At 38.4% G+C, this 25502-nt stretch overlaps 1 protein-coding gene across 14 annotated transcripts in view; it reads left to right on the top strand.

Annotated features, from left to right (window-relative positions):
- Window positions 1-25502, top strand: part of Npas3 (neuronal PAS domain protein 3) — an 836745-nt gene that overhangs the window by 755746 nt on the left and 55497 nt on the right. For all 14 annotated transcript variants that reach the window (XM_040275944.2, XM_040275939.2, XM_040275937.2 and 11 more), the window contains one exon: window positions 12729-12847. In XM_040275944.2, coding sequence (XP_040131878.1) covers window positions 12729-12847 — 119 coding nt within the window. The remainder of the gene's footprint in view (window positions 1-12728; window positions 12848-25502) is intronic.

Raw genomic sequence — 25502 nt, 5'->3', positions numbered from 1 at the left:
AGTGTTGATGGTAAAAAATATCAATTCGTGTCATCAGAAAATGTATTTAGAGGAAACACTGTGCCTCATGAAGCAGGGGGGAAAGGTAGTAATTGATGTCAACATTTTTTTTTTTTGCAGTTTTTACCCCCATTTTTCCCATCACCAAAGGCAACAGCCATTATCTTTTTTTTTTTCTTCTTTTTAATTGAAGAGAGGGTAATTCTATGGCCAGACTAACGGGAAGGTATGTAAATGGGCTTGTTAAAAAAAAAAAAAAAATGACTGCTTTTTCATCCCCGCCACCTGGGAAGATTATGCATAGCCTTGAAGAAAAATATACAAATGACCTAACATGGAGTTCAGATATGGAAATGCTACCTACACATATATTAGCTGATGAAGATCCCAGTGATGAAGCCCTGTCTTCCTCATATGAAGGCAGAACGACTTCTCGAAGATGAGAAGACTGTTTAGGTATTAAGGAGGAACAGTGAGAGCTGGGGATGAAGCCCAGGTGCTTGCTTGGCATGTGTGAGGCCCTGGGTTCAATCCCTAGTAACACACACACACACACAATGGAACAAAGAAACAGTGGTCATTAAAATTTGTTGAGATCAGGAGACAAAGGAAAATTTGTTTAATTAAAGATGTCAAAAATAGATATTCATTAGCAAAATAGCAGATAAAGATGATTATCGGGTTATCTCCCATCTCTGGCTTCTCTAAATAATTACAAAGTATAAATAATGTTACTAAGAATACTTTCCAATAAATAACCTTCAAGTCTCTATTGATGATGTATTTAATACAGTATTTCTAACTAAAAACATTTGAAAAATAAGCATTTCAAGATGTGCTGGAATACAGCCTTAGTAAAACCAACATATTCTAGCTGCTCAAACAAACTCTTCCTGTATGAAAAAAAATAAATAAAAAATAAATAAATTAGCAGAAGATACCATTTCAGGAGATTTGTGGAGACCTGCCAACCCACGCTTACCTCTATCTACAGAACATACATACTCACTCAGCAGAAAAATAGAATTGGCCATTTTAAAACCCCACCCTTACAAGGCAAATATGAAAAAGCTACAACATCATAATAAATTTCACCTGAATTCTCACTTATTGCTTACTTCTCCACAGTGAGAAAGCTGTAGCCATGCAGCAGTCTCTCCAGCACACCAGTGTGTCGCGGGTGTCTCAGGCAGTTTTCTAGACCCTTCTGTCATAACCCCGGTTGACTCTGTATCACTGCCATCACCCAAAACCCTTCCTCTGTACCTCTAGGAAAAGAATGGCCAGATTTAGTGACAAAAAATACAGAATTCCCAGGCAAATATGAAATTTATATGCAATATTTGAAACGTACTAAAAAATCCTTCATTGTTTATCCGAAATTCAAATTAAAGGGCTGCCCTGTGTTTTACCTAGTAATGCTAACAAGGAATAAACTCTTGGAGCCACCATTTCTACCCCTAGCCCTACTCCTCCTCTGTACCCTCATTGAAACCTTTCTCCCTTCAAGGCCACTGCTCTGAAGAAACCCTCCCCAGTGTCTACCCACTCAGTTCAGAGTCAGTCCTGTGCATAAAGAGAAGGGGCCCCATAATTCCTCCTGATAACCATTTCCATACCATTTTCCTAAGATCATTTAAAAACTTCCTCTTAAAAAAAAAAAAAGTGTTCTTTCCCCATCCTCAATGTCATTGTCAACGCCCACCTCACTCACTGAGTTTCTTTCAGGGGCATTGAGTCCTGTCAAGAGCCTCTCCACAAAGAAGCTAACACATGCCAGGATGAGGGCTTCCCTGGGGGTAACTATTCAACCTACAGTTAGTTCTTCAACTGCCAAAACTCCAAGAAAAAAATCATTCTTCAGCTTACCTTTAGCCACCCATTGGCATGATCAGATCAGGACTGTAACCAGGCTTCCTTTCAAGATCCCAAATGTTCATGTTTAAAAAATAAGTTTCAAAGGGAAAAATATGTAGACTCCTCTACGTAAAATTGTAAAACATGTGAGTACTTATAAGCACCATAAGCAGAAGTAAAAGGCAAATAAATAGGGAGATTTTACAAGAAATATTCGAAACTTAATATCCTTAATCTATATGCAAAGTGATATAGCACAAGTTCTCTGGAAATCAATTTGTGTCCACGTACTAAGAGATTTTTAAAAGTTTATGCCTAGACATACTGTTTCAAGAAACCTATCCTAACAAATGATAACAAAGCTGAAAAAGATTAATTTCAAAGAATTTTTCACCATGCAGTGGAATATTATATATCCACTAAAAATGGTGTATTTTGAAAGTAATGTAATGACATGGATACATGAAGATACTTTAATGTTCTTTAAAATTTTTCTTTCAAATGCTGGTTTGCATCTAAGGCCTCAAGAGCCCCAATATCCATTTATTACCTTAACAGTGTCTAATAAAATATAGCTATTACCACACAATGAGCTGTGACCTTTTTATAATTAAAAATCATGGTAAATACAGATATGCTCCTAATTTTGAAATAAACATTTAAACAATTGATAAATAAGGCTTCAAGAAAATAAATTAGTATGAATAGTGACTATAGTAGGTGTTAAGATTAGGGATAGTTTCATTACCTTATATTTCACGTTTTCAAATTTTTCTGTGAACATACTATATATGTGTTTGTGTATGTATTTATTTATATTATAAATACACATTTTTTAAAAAGCAGTGAATAACATTCTAAGAAACCAGTCTGAATAAACTCCTATTGACTACCCTCCCCGGTGTCACCACTCTGAAATCCTGCCATCTTTTCAAGTCCCCAGCTCACCACTCTGCCCCTTTGGAGTTTCTCACTCCATTGACTTTCTTTCATTCCAGTTGTGCTGGCCGTCATTTCTAGAATAACTTCACTGCCTGAACCCGTCCTCTGAAACCACAAAACCATTTTTATTGTGGAACACCTGAAAGTTACATAGCCTTGAGAGGCTATGTAACTTATAGCTACTATGCAATCTTAGTATGTATTTTCTATTGATCATATTTGGTTTCCCAAGTAGGCTATTTCATAACTATTTTTCCCACTCCCCAAACCTCCTTCTCCCACTTCCTTTATCTTAGCAAACAACCTTTATTGACAGTAAGTTGTTGAACCATTCCCATCGCACTCCTGTCTCTCTCCCTCCAACTCCTCTCTTTCTTTCTCCTATTCTCTCCCTTTCCCCTACCCTCTCATTTCAGAGGCTCAGCTCTCATTCTGTTACTGATTAAATATTCCTTAGGACTGAAATTCTTCAGTAAGCATATCCACCATGGATAACTCTAAGCTCTGACCTCTCATTCAGAAACATAATTGGGTGTCTTTATTTTCACCACCAAAATGCACCATGTATTTATTCAGTCCTTATCCCACTTTTCTTTGGAAGCTTCTTTCTCTAGAGATTTCCAAAGAATTTCAAATGCCACTGGGTATGTGTAAGAGGCACTGGGCAGGCTGTTTGATCATGAACTCTTCCCTTGGTTTCCTACATGTTAAGTCATGTACTGAAGCCAAATAATTTAATTTGAACAAAAGTTCAAAAAGTAGCACGTCTAGAATTTCATTGTGTTGCTAGTCCATATCTATCTGCATAACAGTCTTCTGCAAATTCCTTTACCAAGCTAGAATCGTAAAATTACAATGTGAACCATAAGCATGGTAATGTGTACAAAACATTCACCCACATATACACATGACTGGGTCTCTTCTGAGATGCCATCTTATCAGAGAAGCCCCTGGGACCACCCAACCAAAATGTGCCCCCTCATTAGTCTCTCGCCCCTTACTCTGCAGTGCTCTTCTTTATTTCATTAGCCAGTACCTGAAATTACTGTATTTCTGCTCCTTTCCCAAAATGTAAGCACTGTTACAAATGGTCCTCGCCAGTATACTCACTAAGTATTTAATTTAAATAGCTGAACAAAGAATAAGTAAGCTATAATAAAATATTCGATGAATGCTTACATATATTTAAAATGCCAACACTGTCTTTTATGGCCAGTGCTGAGGAATGACGAGAAGTTCCAGGGACAGGCAGAAGATCAACCTTTAAAAAAATTTATTAAAAAGTGCACTCTCAGACCACATGCCTGCACATGGAGAGTGAGACTATGCTTAATAGTGGTTTGATTCACTGCCTGATTTTTCACTCGGCGCTCTATAGCTGTGTTCTCATCACATGGTATTGTTCTCATTCCTAATAGAGCTTTAAAGCAAGGGAAAGGCAGAATGCATATGTGTGCATTTGCAACTGCCTCTGTAACCAGATTCCTCTATATAACTCGGTTTTTAAATATAGTATGGGGACAACATCTGTGCCTGACATGGAGATCTGGCCAGAATGCTAAGAAAACAAACATGGCAGTTCAACTGGATACTGGTGACCAGTTACTGCCCATGGATAGGCTGCATGGAAGATTCATGTATATAAAATAGTATATTAAAGTAAACTTACAAAAGCAAAGAGCAATCATTGCAACCATAATTTTTTCTTCTTCTTTGGGATTCTAATTTTAAAAGCATTAAAGGAGACAGCTGCTCATGCTGTGATATGCGCTAAACAGCCTGAAGGATGGAAAAAAATATATTTGTAGCTCATAATAACTATTGACCTTTCTGATATACAATGTTCTCTGTGTTAGCTATTCAGTTCTATCAACAGTGAAGATTGAACATGACTTTTTAATGGAAAACATGGGGTTTTGAGCTGCCTTCACAAAGGTGTTTATGTATTATTTTTGTATTGTACTACGAAGACCAAGTCCGAATGCCCTTTGTCTGACATCATGTTTGTCATAAAGAAAGGAAAGAGAAAGGAAAGAAAAGGAAGGAAGGAAATAAAAGAAAGAACCAGAAAAGGGGAAGAAAACCTCAGTGTTATTGAGTATGTTTTATATGAAGAATTGGCTCGTAACCACTTTATAGTCGTGATAAAAGCATTGCCACACTCGATCCCGTACGCAATATTCGTAATGGAATCCACGCTGCATCCCAGGAGGACATGCTATATTTTTCTTCCAGAATAGATTCCCTCAAGTGGCAACATTTATAGGGAGTTTCCAATAAGATTTAAAATATTTCCTTGCAGTATTCATATGGCACATCCTTGGGAGTGCACAGCCTGCACAGAATGGGTCATACTGGATATCATGTACTCTCTAAGGCGATCTTTACAATATTCAGGTTTTTCCCCTTGAACTTTCTTGTTGCTTAGTAGTTGTGTATAGAAACACCCACTGGTAGCAGCTTGACTCTGACACTGTGTATATTTCCCCAGAGTGGTATCATCCAAACACCAACTGCGGAGCAGCAGGCAGCCACTGAATGCTCTCCTCTCCCTCGGGGGACAGCCACACCAAGTAGTAACCCCTGCCAGGAGCTGGAAACCTGAAAGGCAACCTTATGCATTATGATTCTCATCAAAGACAGGCCACACAAGGCCAGGGAGTTTATCCTGACAAGTGGCATGGGTGGCAGACTATTATTATTTTTCCTCTTTTTTTTTTGACAGATTATTTTTAATGCACTTTAAAAGACGTTTATTACATCATTATTGAACCACAATTATTTTCACAGCTATGCTCTGGATTTTCAGTTAATGATTCACAAGTTTCTAAACAAAGCTGAAGACTCATGACTGGGTGGGAACAGGAATCAGCCCTAATGAGATTCAATAAATCGGGCTTTTTTGTCCCACCCCAGAGCGAGCTTGGAGCTGAGGCAGTCTGGCTGCTGAGGCAGAGCAGCACGGTTGCCACTGCATTGTTTGTAAGGATGGCATAACTTGTGAGCACAGAAAATGGGAGGCCACCACCAGTGGCCACGGATCCTAAGGGCCGTTACCCCCTTCCCTTCGGAGTTGCCCTCACGTGGTAGAAGACAGGCCAGTGGGATGCAAATCAATTCTCCAAAGACAGAGAACAAAGCATTCTCTAGTTCAGGGGAAGATGGAGCCTATCTTCTTTTAACTACCACATCCACTGGCCCATGGCTCTCAGAACAGTTTGCAGAAAACACTTTCTTCAACATGAATACAAGAACATAATGACTCCCTCCCCTCAAAAAAAGAAAAAAAACTCGTGGAAGAAGATATTGTTTATGTGAGAGAGTGGCAGGGGTTAAGTGCATAATCTGTCTTAAAAGAAAGCATCTGAATGTTACTTTATTTCAACATGTGTAGCTGATGTGACTTACATTAGACACAATCCTAGACACTTGGGGAGGATGAAGGAGCCTAGGGAGGAGCAAGAAAGAGATACAACAAAGACAAGTCATCATCCCTGCTTTTCCTCTCTCACAATCTTGTGGGTGACACTGTGGATAGCACCTTTTGCAAACAACCTATTGAAAAAAAATAGAGGACTTAGAAATACAGACCCTGCTTATAAAAATCAGTACTGTTTTTCATTTTCCTTACACATGTGAATTTGCCAGATACTGACCTACTGGATCAAGCTCATAAACTTTACCTATTTATATGGTTCTCAATCAAAACAAGGCTATGATTTTTCCAGAAAAAGTTACAGGTAGTTGTTAGGTTAGTCATTTACTAATATGTAATAAATTATCCCAAATATTAATAACTTAAAAAGAACAAAGGCATCTTACACAGGTATCTTTCTGTTGGTCAGAAAGCAAGGAGTGGCTTATCTGGCTAGTTCTGGCTCAGGGTCTGTTTGTAGGGTACCAATCAAGATGGCAGCCAGGTCATAGTCATTGAAGGGCTAAACTGGGGCTGAATGATTCTCTTCTAAATTCACTAATATGACTGTTAGCAAGAAGCTTCCATTCCTACTACATTGGCCTCTCCATAGGGCTGCTTGAGTATTATCACAACATGGCAGCTGGCTTCCATCAGAATGAATGACCACAGAGAATGCAAGGAGAGAATGACTAGTCTGGACTGTACACTGTCAATTCCACCATGTGCTATTTATTTGAAGGAAGTCACCATGTCTAGCCCATACTCACTTGAGAAGAGAGGAAATAGTTTCACCTTTTGGAAGGAAGTCTTCTGAAACATTTGTGGTATTTTTAAAACCAGATATCTGCTGGATAAACATAAAATCCACTGGAACAGTTCTGTGAGAAAGGATTTATTTTTACCATGTTTGGTCTGCTATTGGGAAACTAGATTGAGAAGATCTTATAATAGTTAATGTTTAGTGAATATTATGTATTGAACATATATCCCTCGCCATATAAATGGATATATAATATACACTCAAAATTTTATGTGTGTGCATATGTAATATATAATTGTTACACTGTATTGTTTAGGAAATATATGTATGTATCTATAATACATTCATACAGTGAACCATACTAGGTGCTATAGGAGACCATAGTTAGACTTATATCAGTCCAGCTCCCTCACATATCTAACATAAGATTAAATGGAGATAAAAGAAGCATATAAATAACTATAAGAACAGTATATTGTCAACATTCTTTGGTCAGATAAACATTTTTCATATTCATGCTCTGTCATTGATTGTATGGAAGATCTTGGGCCACATACTGACTTTTTAAAAATATTTTAACAAATATTTAGTATTTTTATTAGTCAGTATGGACTAGGTTATGCAACAATAAAAAAAATCCCAAAATTATAACAAAGATTTATTTCTTTGAGGGTTGGCAAGGGGTTCTGCTCCTCAGTGTCTTCTCAGACTCAGATTGGTGGAGCAGTCACAACCTAAAATGTTAAGTCTTGGGGCAGAGGGAAAAAGAAAGTGGCACATCATGACTGGCTCTTGAAAATTCCACCTAAAAATGACATGTGACTTTTGCTCCTATTCCTTTGGCTGAAGCAAATCATATGAGCAGCCCCAATTCAAAGTGACTGCAGAAGGGCATTCCCCTCAACTAAAAGGAAAATTTGTGTGAGAAAAACAGTAACTTCATCAAATTTCAGTGGACACATATTCATTTTAAATTCCTAAAATGCATCAGCTTCTAACAAACCTAGCTGCGTTTGCCAATGAAACAACTTGGCTTTATCAAAATAATTGCAAAATGAAACAGTATCACCTTTGTCGCAGAAAGTCAATTTGGGTGTTTGCACTTTGGATTGTCCTGTGTGCACAGAACATCTCAAAAAGATTTGAAAAGATTTGTTTAGACAATAAAGTGGGAACAAGAATATACAGTTGACCCTTCATATGCTTAGGTTCTGCATCTGCAGATTCAACCAACTGCTGATCAAAAATATTAAAAATAAATTGTGTCTGTATGAATATGTGCAGACTTTTTTCTTGTCATTATTCCCTAAACAATACAGTTGATGATAAACTCTTTATGTAGTGCTTACATTTTCTAGTACTATAAGTATACAGGAGAATACACATAGATTATATGCAAATGCTATACCATTTTCCATAAGGAACTTGAGCATCTAAGAATTTGGGTATCTGTGGGGGTTCTGGAACCAATTCCTTATGAATACTTAGAGATGACTATATTCAACTTCATATCTTAAGGACTTATCCCAACTCCATTTCTCCTTTAAAAAGAAAAATATTTTACTCACTATTAAGGGGGAGCATTTCTTAAAATTTAATTTTTTTCTTCCTGTGAGGTGTAGTGGTGCATGCTTATAATCCCAATGACTCAGGAAGCTGAGGCAAGAGAATCACAAGTTCAAGGCCAGCCTGGGCAATTTAGTGAGCCCTTCTCTCAAAATAAAAAATAGGAAGGATATGAGATGATATGAGATGTGTGGAATGTAGCTCAGTGATAGGATGCCTCTGGGATCAATCCCCAGTACTACAAAATAACTGGAGGGGGACGCCTCTGGGGCTGTAGCTCAGTGGTAGACCACTTGTCTAGCATGTGTAAGACACTAGGTTTGATCCTTAGCACCATATAAAAATAAATAAATAAAATAAATGCATGCTGGTCATCCTCTACCAAAAAAAAAAAAAAAATCTTTTTTTTTCTCTCCTGCAACACTCAGGATTTGTTGACAATTTGAGGGTTCTGATTCTAGAACTACACTGAAAACATTTGGAATATACTAAAAAGAAAGGTCCTTTTTCTGCTTTGGCCTCATGCTCTTGGAGAGACCCCGAAAGAGAGTTGACAGTGTTCAGAATGGCCCTGGCCCTAGTTCCAGCCTAGAAAGAACTAGATAGTTCTCAGTCATCTACCTCCTCCTTCCACCTCTTATACCTCTTCCTGCCCCTACCTAATAGTAATGAGAACAGCAACTTCACCACCAGTTACAGATTCACAAACAGATGTGGAATGACACAGGTAATGATTTCACATGATGGTTGATGGCATTTGCCAACATAAAAATTATTACCCCTTTTGCTATAAATTCTTCTATAAATTTTATAAACTATGCAAAAACTGACATTTCAAGAACTGAGGCGATTTAGATTTATTAAAAAGTTGAGCCCCTGGAGATTCAACAAAAGAGAGTACTTTATATTTCTTTATTTAGTTTTTAGTTGCATGGGTCTTACTTTTGTTTTCCAGCTCCTGGTTTATAATTCATAGGTTGAAACTAGGCATGACTGAGCTTTGACCACTTAATCCAGCTTTACTACAGATGTCTCCTGGGTCTTGGGCAGCAGATAAAACTTCTCTGAATTCCAAATTTCTTTATCAGAGCATGTGGGATTCATGGCCACTCTCTAAAAGTTGACAGAAAACAATTTCATATCTAGAAAGCACTCTAAAATGCATCTCAGACATAAACTGGTGCCACTGTCTCTAGAGAGGATGGGTCCCAGGGAGACTTCTGTCACTACTCTGTCCTCTCTTTGTCTCTTCCTCACGTGCCCCTCTCTATTCAGCACCACACTCTGGTGTGGCCACCATGGCTATGCTGCCTTGGCTCTCTCCCAACAGAACCTTCATTACAATGTACCTCTCACCTGAGACCGTCAGAAAGGATCTTTCCTGAAGCAGCTGCTCTTGCCTGTCATGTGCAGAGACACCATGGTCACAGTTGGAATAAACCAAGTACATTTACCAGCCCCTGTGGAAACATGGCATGGTTGTGTGTGTATACGCTGCGAATGAGTTCATCACATGTCCCTTTGAAAGGAATGGCATGGCAGGTTACTTCTGCCTTTGTCCTCAGAACTAGAAATCATGAAGAATTAAAGTGGAAATCATCATCAGAAATCAGGCTGTTTTCTAGCTTGTCTGTCTCCCTCTCACTGACTCAACTCTCCCACCCCTGCTCTTAAAGTTTGAAGACTAGTTTAGATTATAAATCTCAGCTTCACTGGGGCAAAACCTGACCTTAGCATTCCTTGCACACCAGTTGTCCCCGGTGTAATTAACGCTGCCCTGCATGTTTAGGCAATTATCATTGCACCGCATGGTGGGGTGCTGTACTCCCGCCTCCGCTGGGGCAGGAGTCAGTGTTTGGCTCCACGGCTCTTGCAAATCTTGTGTCTTCACCCAGCTGGAGGTGCCCTTGTGGTGGTCTCTCCTATACACTGTTTTCTGAAAACAGTAGTGATTTCTCATGATGTCTGAATTACCCTCCCTTCTACAGTTATAGGCAATTCCTTCCTGACTAGGTCAGGGTCTCCAGGACCCTGGCCCTAAAACATATTTCACTTCTCTGGGAAGTTTCATTTGTCCTCAGCTATTGCAAACACGATCTTGCTGAACAGAACTGAATTTTGAACGCTGTTTGTGGTGGGGATTCTGATGGCTTCACGTTAGTTCAAGTCTCTGAGGACCAGTGCCAATAAATGTGAAAGGGACAACAGTAGATTGGCATACTTTTCCATTTCCACCAGGATGAAAAAACTGCTATAAATTAAGTCTAACCTTAAATGTATAATCTGTCCTTGGGAGGAAAAAAAAAAAAAGGATATAGCATCTTCAAGCTCTCGGCATCCCTTACGAGAAAAAATTGGTTCTAAGGGTCTCTGATCTTGTGTTTTAGTAAAATAGAACTGCACGGCTGACTGACAGTTCTGATCTAAAGCATTTACGTTTAAGTTTTGATCTCTCTGCTTTTGATTAAAACTAATGAGCTCATTTAATTCAAAATGGGAATCTCTGATAAGAGAAATAAGGTTGATGTGATTGGATTAGAGGGGCAAATTAAACTCTTAGAGCAGAAGTTTGTGCTTATATAGTGTATTAAAAAGCTGTTGGCGTATTATGGCGTGTTAGATGATGAGAAAAATTTCATAGTAATTCATATTTAATCAGAAGAAATGAAAGTACTAAATATAACATGGCTCTGCTTTTCCCTCGAGTGATAAAAAGCTGTACATTTAAAATGACATCAGATCCATGCTCTCTAAAACAAAAAAAAAAAAAAAAGAAAAGAAAAGAAAGAAAATCTTGAGACACATAAGAAAGGGATGCTTGTCAATGGTACCATCGCCCCAGAATAGAAATGCCACAAATGTAGGAATATAGAGTCTTATTAAGAATGATACAAGAAAAGCCCCAGACCACAAATAGCAAGGTTTCTGTTATTAGAGTAGCTCTCATTTCTTCATCTGAGCATCAAGTTTAATATGACAAATAGACATTATGTACTCTTAGAAATACATGAATTACATTTCATAATCTAAAATTTAAAAGCTTGTTTTACCATTTTTATCTATTTTAGTAGCCATTTTTACATATACTTAGTTCTTAAATCTCTTAATTAACTGTATTTCTTTACCTCCATTCCAGAGAAAATTAGTGTTAGCTTAGGGCTACTTAAAAAAACCTTCATTGTTGTTCTACATCATTTTTTCCTTTTGAATAAGAAAAACTTTAATATTTAAGAAGAGTAGAATTTGAGTATTTTTTTAGGCTTTAACGCCCCCCCCACCCCCACCCCCACCCCCCGCAATTATTTTATTTGCAGGAAGAGACCTAAATTCATAAAATACCTTAGAAGCTTATTTTTAAGAAAACAAACTTATGCTGCCTTCTGATCCTTTTGCATGAAGGTGTGCTTAGATCAGCAAGATTTTAAGCTACCACTTTTAAGTTTCATAAGTCTACAGATTTTCTACTTACTCTAAAAACATATGAAAGGAACAATTAGGTATTTTGTTTAAGAGAAGAAACCTATTTTCTCATATCAGAAGCAGAGAAGTGAAAAAAGAGACCCCTGCCTATATGGGTAAGGGCCAGGGGCAAGATGCCATTGTGACAGGAATGAGAAATTGATATCGTGAGTAGTTTTTATTTCTGTCCTCGGTACATCCCATTCTCATCCCTCTGTCTGGAGTCAGTTGAGAAGAACTTGGGTTTCTTGTCCCCACAATGAAGAAAACCAACTCAGGAGGACAAGGACATTGGTCAGGATGTGGCTCTCCAATCTGGGAGGCTTTGTGGTTCTGACCCCTCATCAGAAGCATCTCTTGGTTGACCCCATAAATCTACAGGGCCCTTCTTTTTCCTGGCAGTCCTCTCTGCACAGGACTCAACTGAGTCTCAAAGTGAGCTACAATTACTTACCATTGGAACCCACTTAAGGAGCTGCTGCAAGTTAAAAGACTTGAAAAAAATCTCTAGCTAGAGACAGGAAAGAAGCTACTTTAGACACATTAATTTTTCTTTTTTATTTTCTGCAAAGTAAACATTCTCTAAATGAGGTAAATTGATTACTACACTCTTAGCACCCATCAGTCATTTATTTTTAGTGAACTCAAGGATTGCACCTGAGCAGTAGCTGTGAAGGGCTGTGGAGAGCTCTAAATCACGTGTGTATGTATTTTTGTATTCCTCAGTGGAGTCCACCAGCCCCAGCCTGCTAACCACTGACAACACCCTTGAGCGTTCCTTTTTCATCCGAATGAAATCTACTCTGACCAAACGTGGCGTGCACATCAAATCGTCAGGATATAAGGTAAGCTGGGTTTGGAGAGGGGAGACATTTCTGTTTCAGACCAATCTGAGCTAATTTGCATTGAGTTTTCCAGATGCCTTGGGTCTGTATAATTAACACATGTGACCTTGACCAGCCCATAGGGTTCCTAGTCATCTTTCCTGTCTCAAAGTAGGGCTTCTTTATACCTCCTTATCACTTTATACCTCCTTATCACTTCAGACATTGCTGATGCACTAAATGCCCCAGGGTCGTGTCTTTTCTTAAAACGCTGGTTAATAACACGCCAAGTGCTTCAGCACCTGCAAGAAATTCACTTTGATGGAGAAGGTGACCCAAATTCATATCAGTCCTTAAAAGGAGTATTCTAGAACTGTTGCTTATGAAAGTTCTACTTCTCTCACTTTCCCCTTCTAATTCTCCCTTTCTCGTTAGGGAAAGACTGTTCAGCTTAGGAGCATCTTGGCTGCTGATATCTGTACACACAGATAGGAAAATCAGGTTGGGTGTTAGAAACTTTCATTCTGAAATTACAGTAATTGAACAGCAGTCATACGTTAGCATACACGGAATACACAACATACAGAGTATATGTTCCTCACAAGCAGAGACCAAGTCTGGAGTCATAATCTACATTATTATCATTTTAAGGTTAAAGATATAAAAGCCCTCTAATCTCAAGGAATTCCAACATTCCAGTTACTATAGCAACATAAATTAAGACCTATGAAATGCCTTTGGCAACCTGAATCTTATCAATTTTACAGCACACCAACCAATCTCAAGCAATATTTATTGTCTGTAGGATGGCAAACAGAAACAGAATGTATCATTGATGTGGCCAGCATGACCTTTCCCAGTTTGGGACTTTAGAACTCCTGATAACTCAGTTCTTTAGGGTGACCATAGCATTGTCAAGGGTAAAAACAGCTGTTAACATCAGGCATTGAAACATTCATATAAGTCATCAGGAAACTAGCAGCTGTATAAAGTCAGAGTCAGGCACTTTCTTTGACATTAATTCTTCAGAAAAAAAAGGGGAAAAAAATGAAAGAAAGAAAGGAGGTGGGAAAGCGGGCCCTTCCAAGGATGACCTTTAGCTGAGCTGTCCTACAGTCTGAAAGGCACATGTGGTGCAACCTTGACCTTTCCAGGGTGTGAAGCAAAGAGGCATCCAGGGCAGTTCCACCTGCGCCTGCCGCCTGCTGCAATTCACCCTATGGAGGCTAGTTGCAAAGCAATGTATGGGGGAAAGAAAACAGACCTCATCCTTAGGACCACTTTGTATTTCCCTGCCTTGCTGAACACTATGCATTTATTAGTTGTTAACTGTGTAGCATTAGCCAGTTTAGGATTCTATAAACAGACTACAGATGTGGAGATTATTGTTACTTTTATGCTAGAATGAGGCATTCTTTGCATCCCAGATTTTAGGAGCCATATATTTTCTTTCAACTCTTACTTTTCTGTCTCTCAGCATTGTTTCTTCACCTTTTCTGGGTTTTACTGGTTTGTGGGGGTATATCATAGGAGGAGCAGGTTTTAAAATGCAATAGTTAGTATAATTCAATATCATTCGATAATGTAATTTTTTAAATTCTGTTTATACTACAAGCTAGAAATCGCAAAGCTCTTCAGAATTTTTGGTCTGCAAGAGTAGAACTGGTCAGGTGCAGAGGCACATATCTGTAATTTCAGGGTCTCAAGAGGCTAAGGCAGGAGGATCTCGAGTTCAAAGCCAGCCTGAGCAACTTAGCAAGGCCCTAAACAAATTATTGAGACCCTGTCTCTAAATAAAATATAGAACAGGGCTGGAGTTTTGGCTCAGTGTTAAATACCCTGGGTTCAATCATTGGTACCCCCCCCCCCGAAAAAAAGGCTATGTGGATAAAGAAGTAATATGAAGAAACAGTTTGGGTCTATGAAAGAGACCAAGTATTTTGTGTTTGATTTGCCATATGGGCATCTCAGCAAAGTTGATTTTGCTGCTAGACCTGATCAGACAAATGAAGATCTTAGAGACTGATACTTCATTCATTCAGCAAAGATTCATTTAATTCCCACTATGGGACTTGTTCCAGATCCTAAAAATCCAGCATTGAAGAATAATGTTTTTGCTTTCATAAAAAAAGTTTTCCTCTTACAAAGCCCACCATTATGTACACCTATAATGCATCAATAAAAATATGAAAAAATGTTTCCCCCTTACATTCTATTGGGGGAGATGGACTATAATAAATCAATTAATAAAGAAGGTGATCTCAAAGAATAATGAGTACCAAAGTAACAACAGGTGAGCTCTAGGGCCTGACAATATGTTGGGCATGATATAGTTTACAGATACTAAGCATCACAACAGTCCTAGAGGAAAATGCTTTTATTGGTTCCACTTCACAGAATAAGAAACTAATGCTAGAGAGGACGATTAGCATATTTATGCTAGAACGAGGCATTCTTTGCATCCCAGATTTTAGGAGCCACATTAAAGAAGACAGAACTTGAATTTGGGGAGTCTCAATCCACACCCCATGTACTTAACAACTAGGCTACACTACTATGTGGAGTGAAGTCAGGTAAAGTGAAGGAGTGGCTGGTAGGGGCCAGAGAGAGACCACTTTAGATAGGAGGGTCACAGAAGGCCTCTCTACACAGCTAACATATCACCTATGAGTAGTGAGTAAGAAGGGAAGAAACAAATGGCATAAAAATGTTTCTGAAGCAATTTCAGTTTAGGATTAAAGATATCTTGCTATAAAGGTGGCCTTAAAGAAATAAAATATTAAAATGCACAACCTTGAACAAACAGTATTGGAAAAGATTTGGGAGCTATTGCAGAACCCATCAAATCATATAATGTTAAAGTACCCATACTCCTCTACCATACCCTATTCAAAAGTCTTTCCCAAGATACCATGAAAGCCCCCACCTAGTGCCTTATTCCTCTCCCCAGAATGGCTGCCTACAAGAATTGATTCATCCACTGTCCCCCAATAAGATGAATCACCCAACAGATATGACTTGTCCCCTCCTCCTTCTCAGTGAACGAACATCTCTCATTAATTAACCTTGTCTGAAATTTGGTAGAAAAACTGATGAGAACCCGTGACATACACAACTGAATAACATCCCTACTTATCTGTTCATTCTCAGTAAGTAAATCTAGCAGCTTATAAAACATTCCAATAAAACTGGTAATCATCCCGCCACCACACAATAAACACAAATAAAAGGAAACAGTGAAGATAATTTCTCTGTCCCAATATTCACCCTAATTTATTACTATTGTGTGCATCTCTCTTTTTCCCTTAAAGATCCAAGATGGTAAGCCTAGCTCAGTGCAGGTCACTATACTTCTCTCCATTTTCTCCCGTGATTTTGGTACATGAACCTTTAGAAAGTTCTTCATCATTTTATCTGTTGCTGTTACCACTGACAGTAATCACAGAAACAAAAATACCACTTACTGAGCATTGACCCTGTGTCAGGTACTGTGCCAACCATTTTATATTTATTTTTTTTAATCCACAGAACATTATTATTTGAAAGCCTCCTTTATGCATTGTTTTTCTCATTTTCCATATAGTGAAACTGAGGCCTTAATAGACAGAATGCTTTCCCATGGTCATAACTTTTAGGTAGCTAGTGAGGAGTCAAAATCGAATTCATGCAATATTGATTGATTGATTTTTTGCAATACTGGGGATTGAACCCAATGGCACTACCACTGAGCTTCACCTCCAGCTCTTTTTGTTTTTATTTTGACACAGGTTGATAAGTTGCTGAGGCTATCCTCCAACTTGCAATCCTCCTGCCTCAACTACCTAAGTTGCTGGGATGACAATCATGAGCCGTGGTGCCAAGATTGAATCCATGCCATTAGATTCTAGCATTTTAACCCCTCTCTTCACTGCTTAATTAAGTCCAAAGATGAGCTCAGGATGAGATGGACATCAGTATTTGAAAAATTATTGAATTTAAATTTTTAAAAGAAAAACTTCTTGCCTGATTAAAACCTTCCCCTTGTGGCTCACTAAATCCCATTGCACTGATATAGCCACACTTGTTGATTACAACGCCCCCCCAAGGATTTACCTTCCTTCCTGGGACTCATACCTGTTCCCACAAAGGCTGAACATCCCTAAGCTGGAAATCTGAAATGCTCCAAAGTCTGAAACTTTTTAACACTATCATAATGCTACAAGTAGAAAATTCCACACCTGACCCCATGTGACAGGTTGTAGTCAAAACACAAATGCACTAAAAATATCATATATAACTGCCTTCAGGCTGTGTGTATAAGGTGTCTAAGAAATATAAATGAATTTCATGTTTAAACTCGGTTCCCATCTCCAAGATATCTCCTTATGGATATACAAATATTCCAAAATCTGGGGACAGAAGGACTGTAATTTGAAACACTTCTGGTCCCAAGCACTTCAGATAAGGGATACTCAACCTGTACCATGTAACTAAGACTCTTAGCCAGAGAAATGCCAGTCTCCATCTATTTTTTTTTTTTTTTTAGAGCAAGTTCTTTTTTTTTTTTTTTTTTTAATATTTTTATTTTTTAGTTCTCGGCAGACACAACATCTTTGTTTGCATGTGGTGCTGAGGATCGAACCCGGGCCGCACGCATGCCAGACGAGCGCGCTACCGCTTGAGCCACATCCCCAGCCCCAGTCTCCATCTATTACAGAGTGTCAACTGTTGAGGCTTAGTTTGCTACACCCCAGTCCTCAGGAAAGTTGCCCTCTCTAATGAAGTTTCCTAACTATGAGCTGACATTGGGTTGTTTCTGTCCTCATTTGCTTTGAAATCCAGGGTAGCATGTTATCTGGTCCAGCCACTGCTTATGCCTTAGGGGCTTCCCTGTTGTTTGGGTCTCATTGTTGGGTACATATCTTAGCCTAACACAGCTCCCATTTAAATTGCCTCCCATCCCTATTCTGCCTTCCTGATTAGGTCTATGGCTGGGGGAACTCACTAGGTGTAGCACATGGGGTACAAGGAGATATGCAATCAGGGAAATTATAGAAGCGGAGACTAATTGGGTCGCCTCCTTAGCTCCTGTCTTTGGAGGATAGTTTCCTTTGGTGTGGGACTTGCAGTTTCCTAATCTACTCTTAAATGCCCACCAGCAGCACTGTCATTTCTGAAATATTTGTCCCCACACATTCTAATGTCCTAACTCTGATGATAGTACAGCAGCCTAGACTGAGAAACAGACAAAGAGAGAGAAAAATCTCTGTCGTGTTTTACACAGTGCGGAGAATGTCTCTGAACTCTTTGCACAGGGAAAATCAGGAAATGCTGGGAGTTCCTGTTCTGACACATGCTCAGATTACTAAGGGAGGATGAGGGAACTCAGGATTCTTCAAAATAAACAGTCCCCATCTGGGATGATTCAGATATGGATTTGCCTGTAGCTAAGTGTTGAACTAAATGACTTCTGAAATTCTATCCGGCCTCCTTATGATATAAAGAATCATAAAAATAATTGGTAGGTTCACTGGTTTATTAGGATTGCTGATAAGCCTCAGTTTTAAGAATAGCTATATCTAGACATGAAGTAACAAATCCAATAAACTCAAAGGGGCAAATGAGCCAAAGGAAATTCTTTTGCCTTCTCTAAACACAAACAAGGGTGTCTTTTAAATTGGAGACTACTTGAGTTCATTTTTAAAATTCATAATTGTATCTGTTCTGTGGGGTAAGGTGCACACATAATCTTAATCGTGATTTGTTTCATTTGGAATGTCATAGATCCCTTTAAAGATTTGATGAAATCTACAGAGACCCTCCCAAGGTAAATTTATTTTGCATCTGTAGGTTCTTGAATCCTTAAAGTTTATCCATTGATCTCAAATTACAAAATCCTATTTAATATGTCATCTTCAGTACTTATTAAGAAACTAAGTCAACACATCTTTACAGATACAATAGCCTTTTCCTTCCACCTCATTTCTTCATCTCATTTATCCATCTAGTGTTAATACATATTGAAGTCTTGTGGCAAAATACAACTCCTACACTGCAGAAATACAAAACTAAGATTTGCATTTTGATCTCCTCATGCAGATAAGGATAATCTTCTAAAATGGTTTTATCAGCAAATATTTGTTAGAAATAGTATAGCTAATATTTTAAAATTATATCTGTCGTCAAGACAGTTCTTTTCAGTGGCACCTGATCCCTCCTTCCTGTTCACTTAGGTGTGCATCACTAGAATTTCCAATGTCAAAACCACAACTAGCTAAATTTAAAAATTGAAATCTCTTTATATGCAAACTTGGTCTTGATTGAATGTGTATAGTAACGATCTCAACACCATAGCAGACCAGCAGGGAATTATTACTTACTATTTCAGTCATTTGGAATTTTAGTTTTTGGTTTAATTCTTCAATGAAGTCCACAATACTAAGAAGCTCATCTTTCCCTCTTGCTTACTTACTCCTGTGAATGCATTGCCAAGATGGCCTGAATCCACCTGCTTCTGTTTTCATTCTTCCAGCTTAATGCGTTTTTCCAGAGCTATTGTGGGAAATTTCCAAATTACTTTCCAAGAGACTTTACTTCTCCATTCTATCCTATGAACTACTCCCTTAAGTATCTTCCTGAAGTCTCAGAGCTATCATTCGCTTCTCCACTGCTATGTCGTTAATGGGTCATCAATGGATCACAGTGCCAACATGTTTTAGAATCTGACCCCAGCTTAACTTTCCTACCACCATCTGCAACACTCTTTCCTGGAACTCTAACCAAAGTGTTCTAATCATACCCATCCAATCACTTTTCTTGAAATATGTTTGCCTATTCACATGGCTCTGGTTTTGACAATGCTATTTTCTTTTCCTAAAATGTCTTTTTGCCACCTGAAAAATTCTAACTATCAAATATAGCTTCTTTTTTCATTTCCCCTTATACACGTAAATAAAACTATTCCTTCTCCCCTGTGCTAAAATAGCATCTTTAGGTGCTACTTACACTCAGTATTACACTGTACCTCAGTATTGTTATCTATAAAATGAAGTTATTAATAGTATATGACCCAAAGACTTCCTACAGATCAAGTGAGATGACAGAAACTCCATCTTCTCTCCATTTTGTAAAGTACTTTCATATAATTTCATATGTAGATCACAATAATTATTTCTGGAAATTATCTCTATTTTCCCAATTTTGAAGTTAAGTAAAATCGAAGTACAGAAATGTGAATTGACTGTTCTAAAGTCACAAATACAGTAAATGGCATGGCTGAGAGAGTTATCTAGATCTTGACTTCAAATGCCTTCTTCTTTTCAATAATACCATTAGATACTGGGGACTTTCTTATTCTGCTTTCTCCCCCCAGGACCTAGCACAATATGCTGCATATAGTTGCCACTCAATAAATTGTGGTTTAATTGAATTTCATGATTTCTCTTCTTCTGAGGTACAAATGATGTGTTGGGGTGGGGGCAGGATGTTGACAGAAGCTCCATACTGCTAGAGATCCTGCAAGCTGACATCAGTGTCTTTTAGATGTGACCATTGAAATAGCTATGAATTCAAATAACTGTACCGTGATCTGACTTCATTTTCTCCATCCCACCTACAAGGATATTGTGAATTTTTATCAATGACTTATCACAATTGAAATGTACCAGATCAGCAGTATTCCCTTTCATGTTCAGTTGAGGATTCCTTTCAGGAAACAAGAGGCTGTCATGTCAGCTTCACTTATTCTTCATGACTTCATATCAATCTCTGGTGATCACCATTTTCTCTCTAAATTATCTCAAAAGTGTTTATTAGATATTAACATTTTGGGACCTTCCCTCTTTCCTTTCTTTTTCTCCCTCACCCCATTCATTTGTATGTTTTTTTTTTTTTTTTGTGATGATGACTTGGGACCAAATCCAAGACCTTGTGCATGCTAGGTAAGCACTACTTGTTTTAGTCAGCTTTTTTGCTGCTGTGACTAAAGGATCTGATCAGAACAACTATAGAAAAGGAAAAAATTATTTGAGGACTCATGGTTTCAAAGGTCTTAATCCATAGAAGGTCAGCTCCATTCCTCGGGGCTCAAGGTAAAGCTGAACATCATGTTGGGAGAGGGTGGTAGAGGGTGGCTGAGGGAAACAGCTCACATCGCAGTGAACAGGAAGCAGAGAGAGAGAGAGACTCCACTCTCCAGATACAAATATCTACACCAAAGCTGCGCCCTAATTCCCACCTCCTCCAGCCACACCCTACCACTTCAGTTACCACTCAGTTAATCCCTATCAGGGGATGAACTCTCTTATTGGGTTAAGACTCTCACAAACCAATCATTTCTCCTCTGAACCTTCTTGCATTGTCTCACATGAGAGCTTTTGGGGGACACTTCACATCCAACCATAACACTACTCCACCACTGTGCTACATCTCCAGCTCCCTTGACACTCTTTCTAAAAATTATGGTATTTGCCGATACCTTGCCTTGTGGCACAGTTTCATGATTTCTCAGAGATTGCTAAGGATATATGAAATGTTATCACAAGACTCCAGCTCTTTCTTGACCAAAAGGCTTTCTGTAAGCGTTGAGTTTTAACCCTACCAGGAGAGGTTCAGCATGAAGGTGCACCTAGGTAGTCATGTATTAGTGGTCCTTCTCCGAAGATTTCTAAGAGTATACACTAAACTCATCAATGAGGAGCTGCCCTTTCTCCCAGATGAGTGTGGACATACTAGATGCCATCTGGATCTCTCTTCCAATCTGAGATTCAGAGATGTTCCAGGTGTCTGGACAAATCAGTAATTCTCCTGAAGCTTGCTTCAGCTTTGTGTTGTCTTGAAATGATGACTACAGTATTCCAAGCTGCGTAAAGTATAACTGTCTTGTCAAATCAATAGATGAATTTTCAGAGAGACCAAAAATTCTGTCAACCCATTCAGGCTTTCGAAGGCTAGGCTTTTATTGCCTTTCAATCAACCCAGACACACAGAATAAATTGAAGGAGAAAAAAATTTCCAGTGTAGAATTTACAGGCAGAGGTTATCCTGATGAAAAATGCAAATAGAGGAAAGAACCAATAAAATCAAATTTTTAAAATCCTATTATCTCGTTTTAGTCTCTGCTCACCTCTGCACAATTGTCCATTACAACGTGGTTTCCAGTGTCATTTTAAATACAGCTGACATTGTTTCTGATCTTAAAGAATTTATTTCCCATTACCATGGCATGACAGTAGTTCCGGCTTGGGATATGTCATTTCTGCCGGGACTAATCAGCTAGCTATTTTACCAACTAGAGGCATAATCACTAGCCATTCTGTGAAGTGTCTGTAAATTCCAAGTATGTCAGTGACTGCAACCCAAGTATGTTGCTAACTTACAGGTACTTCATTTTCCATTGTACAGATTACAGAAAGAAAGTAGGAGAGGTAACAGCATTCCCCTTTCACTAATGCTGTATCTTTCCAGGTTGGTTTTATGAACATTTGCTAACTAAGAATAACAAAAGTAATGATCACTTTGCAAATTACATCACTGATGCAAAATTTAACATCCTTTTCTCTATGTACTTTCTTTAATGGCCTTCAAAAATGGTAGCTAATGTCTTTGTAAATATATTCTCAATCTAATAGATTTGTTTATAAAATTATTCCTCTATGAGACATTGGCACATTGAAATTAGTTTTAAGGGGCTGGGGTTGTGGCTCAGTTATAGAGCACTTGCCTAGCAGGTGTGAGGCACTGGGTACAATCCTCAGTACCCCATAAATAAAATAAAGTCATTATGTCCATCTACAATTGAAAATATTTTTTTAAAAAAGAAAATAAGTTAGTTTTAAAAACTGACTTAACAGCTAAAAAGTAAACACAAACACAGTTCATTATTATTTTCAGGCGTGGCACTCTTTAACATGCTGAGATGCCCTATAAACATATGGGATAGCCAACAATATCTGTTTCCCTAAAGTAATCTCTTGATCCGGTAGTCTGCAGTAGAAGTTATTTAACTCTTAACACAGTTTAAGGGCTTCCAGATACATCACCCTCTTTGGCCCTAATTATCTCAAAACCACTTGACTGAGTGAGTAAGCACAGAGGCTGTGATGTCAGATAGCCAAGGATTTGGACCTAATCGTACATTCCTCACCCTTTGACTTGAAGTAAAATTGTTCAACTTCATTAAGTATCTGTTTGCTCCCTTGTAAATTAAAAGTACCAAGAAAACTTCTTTCATAAGGTTACTGTGAAATAAAGTGAAATAATTAAGACAAAGTACTTCATGCAATGGCTGGCCCATAACGAGCATGTAACATATGTCCATATGTGAAGTTTCATGTTTATGGAACTCATATTGTGAGTTTGACAAAGGTGAGGCTAGATGATCCCAAACCCTAGCTTCTACAACTCCTCATCTGTACCTGTAACTGTGGAAAGTAGTAATTCATCAGTAATATTTCAGATTATCTCCTGGAAGTTATATGAGCTCCAGAATAATAAATTATTTCTTCTGAGTATAGAAAATGCATTTATTTCTGGGAAATTTCTCCTTGCTTTAGTGTCCTGAATAATGATTTGATTATAAGGGACAAAATATGACTGAAATACGTCATCTGTCCCTTTAACAAAAGAAGCACATACCAAATGGTTTTCTCTAGAATTGATTTAGCGTCATGGCAAGACTAATATAGCCCTTTAATGTAAGAAATGAAGTAGGGGCAGGGCTAATTTGATGTTGTGGATCTCTGGAATAAATGGAGCTTCTAGGCTGTTATAGCCCACAGGCTTCAGGTGTGGTTAGAGCATCTACATACATAAATTGAACCCTCTAGGGAAGGCAAAATACCACTGTGGCTTCAGCCTTGCTGCATGGCAGAGATACTATGCACCATTCCACAGGGGACTCTGTTGACACATTCCAAATGGAGGAAAAGAGCCAGGATTCTGGATCTCTCATCTTTTCAAGTATTGACTTCTCAGGGGACAAGGAACCAAACATATCATTCCACTCTCTATAATGCTTCCACCAAACTCCACCATCAGACTAGAAAAATGACCACATTGCAAAGTTCTTTGAGTAAAGAGACTCTTATTTAAAGAGGAGATTACTATGTTCTCAACCCTCTGTAGTAATATTGAAGGGAGAAGTTTTAGGATGCTGCCTTGGCTGTGTGTGTGTGTGTGTGTGTGTGTGTGTGTGTTAATCTGAACTACCTCTGAGCAACATTTATCTCTAACTTACCATTGCTTTTCACCTCCTATTTGGCAAATTCCTATGGAAATGACCCATACACATTGTCGCTTGAGTTATAGCAGCATTCATATCTTCCTTTTGCCGGGGCCTTCACACCTGTTTTTTATTCTCCCTGGAGTGTATATCGTCCTGAGATTTTCCTGTGGATCACACATGTACTTCACCAAGATTTCTGCTTAAACATTTCTTTCTTCACCTCCCAATCAAAAACACCTCAAGTATACCCTCTATACCCCATCATATGCTTTATCCCACCACCTTATTGTTCTTGATAGCACTTAATACAGCCTGACACTGTTTTACACATTTATTTGTTTTTCTCCCTCAGTAAATTGTAAACCACAGCTCCTAAAACAAGATACATAGAGGAAATTCAATAAACTTTTGTTTTTAAAAATGAATGAATGTAAAAAATATTGTAACATGATTTGTACTAGCTAAGGCCAAAACACATTCCTTCTTTGGGCCAGAGTTCCAGCTCTTCTAAAGGGGATTTAGAGATGAGAAGATGCCACCAATGGACTTATTTAATTTTTTTTTTGTTTTTTCGTTTCCAGGCCCTGATAAGTGTAAGTTAAAGTTTTCCTCCTTTTGCTTTTAAAAAAGCTACACTAACGGTTGACATATTCTATGACGTATTTTATGCTATCCTATTCAGTTTTTAACAAATCAACATGTATTTAACTTGTACCCCACTTGTACCCAATTCTAGTGGCTAGAGCTCTAGAAGCACAATCAAGAGATACTTGATTATTACTTCGTAGTTCTGAATATATTTAACAGTCCTCAACAGCCCCTTATCAAATGTCCTTCAAACTCATGATTCCTTGTAGAAATCGTGAAAACAGAGTGGCTTAATAGGGGCACACCTGGTGGGGAGAATCAGAAAATTTCATTCTACGACCAGCAATTTTTCCTTACTTGCTCTGCAATGTTGGACAAGGAACCTAGTTATTCTGAGCTTCTATTTCTTTGATTAAAAACCAACAATAGAACTTCCCTTCCATGCTCATTAGTGATGGAAGGTGGAGACTGTATCCCCTTTAACTCCACTGGGTGTACCTTAGGGCTGTTAGGGCCTTTGGGATGTTCTGGGTAAAATGGAATAGAGGATTTGCCTAATAAGGAGCAGCCCCTTATTTGGGGAAAAAGAGATGATAAAATCTGTGGGGAAGTCTGGCAAGAGCCATTCAGAGTAGCCAAGAGCTACCATATTTCTTTGTGAACAAAGCTAGTTTGAGAACCTAAATATTGCAGGAAACATTTAACTAAATCAATGCTGCAAGGTGTTAGAAGAGGTCTGCAGAGGATTTTGTTATTCTTAGAGGGACTCAGTGAACTTGTGTACCCTGTCTTGAGAGGAAGCTATAGATGGAATGAAACCACCCAAACTCTGAGAAATCAATTGAGCTCCTAAATCGAAGACAAAAATAAAGTGGTGATTTGAGA

This window comes from Ictidomys tridecemlineatus, chromosome 5 (assembly GCF_052094955.1).
Source record: "Ictidomys tridecemlineatus isolate mIctTri1 chromosome 5, mIctTri1.hap1, whole genome shotgun sequence".
Taxonomy (NCBI): Eukaryota; Metazoa; Chordata; class Mammalia; order Rodentia; family Sciuridae; genus Ictidomys; species Ictidomys tridecemlineatus.
Note: the sequence above shows the minus strand (reverse complement) of the source record. Positions and strands in the feature narration are given on the sequence as shown.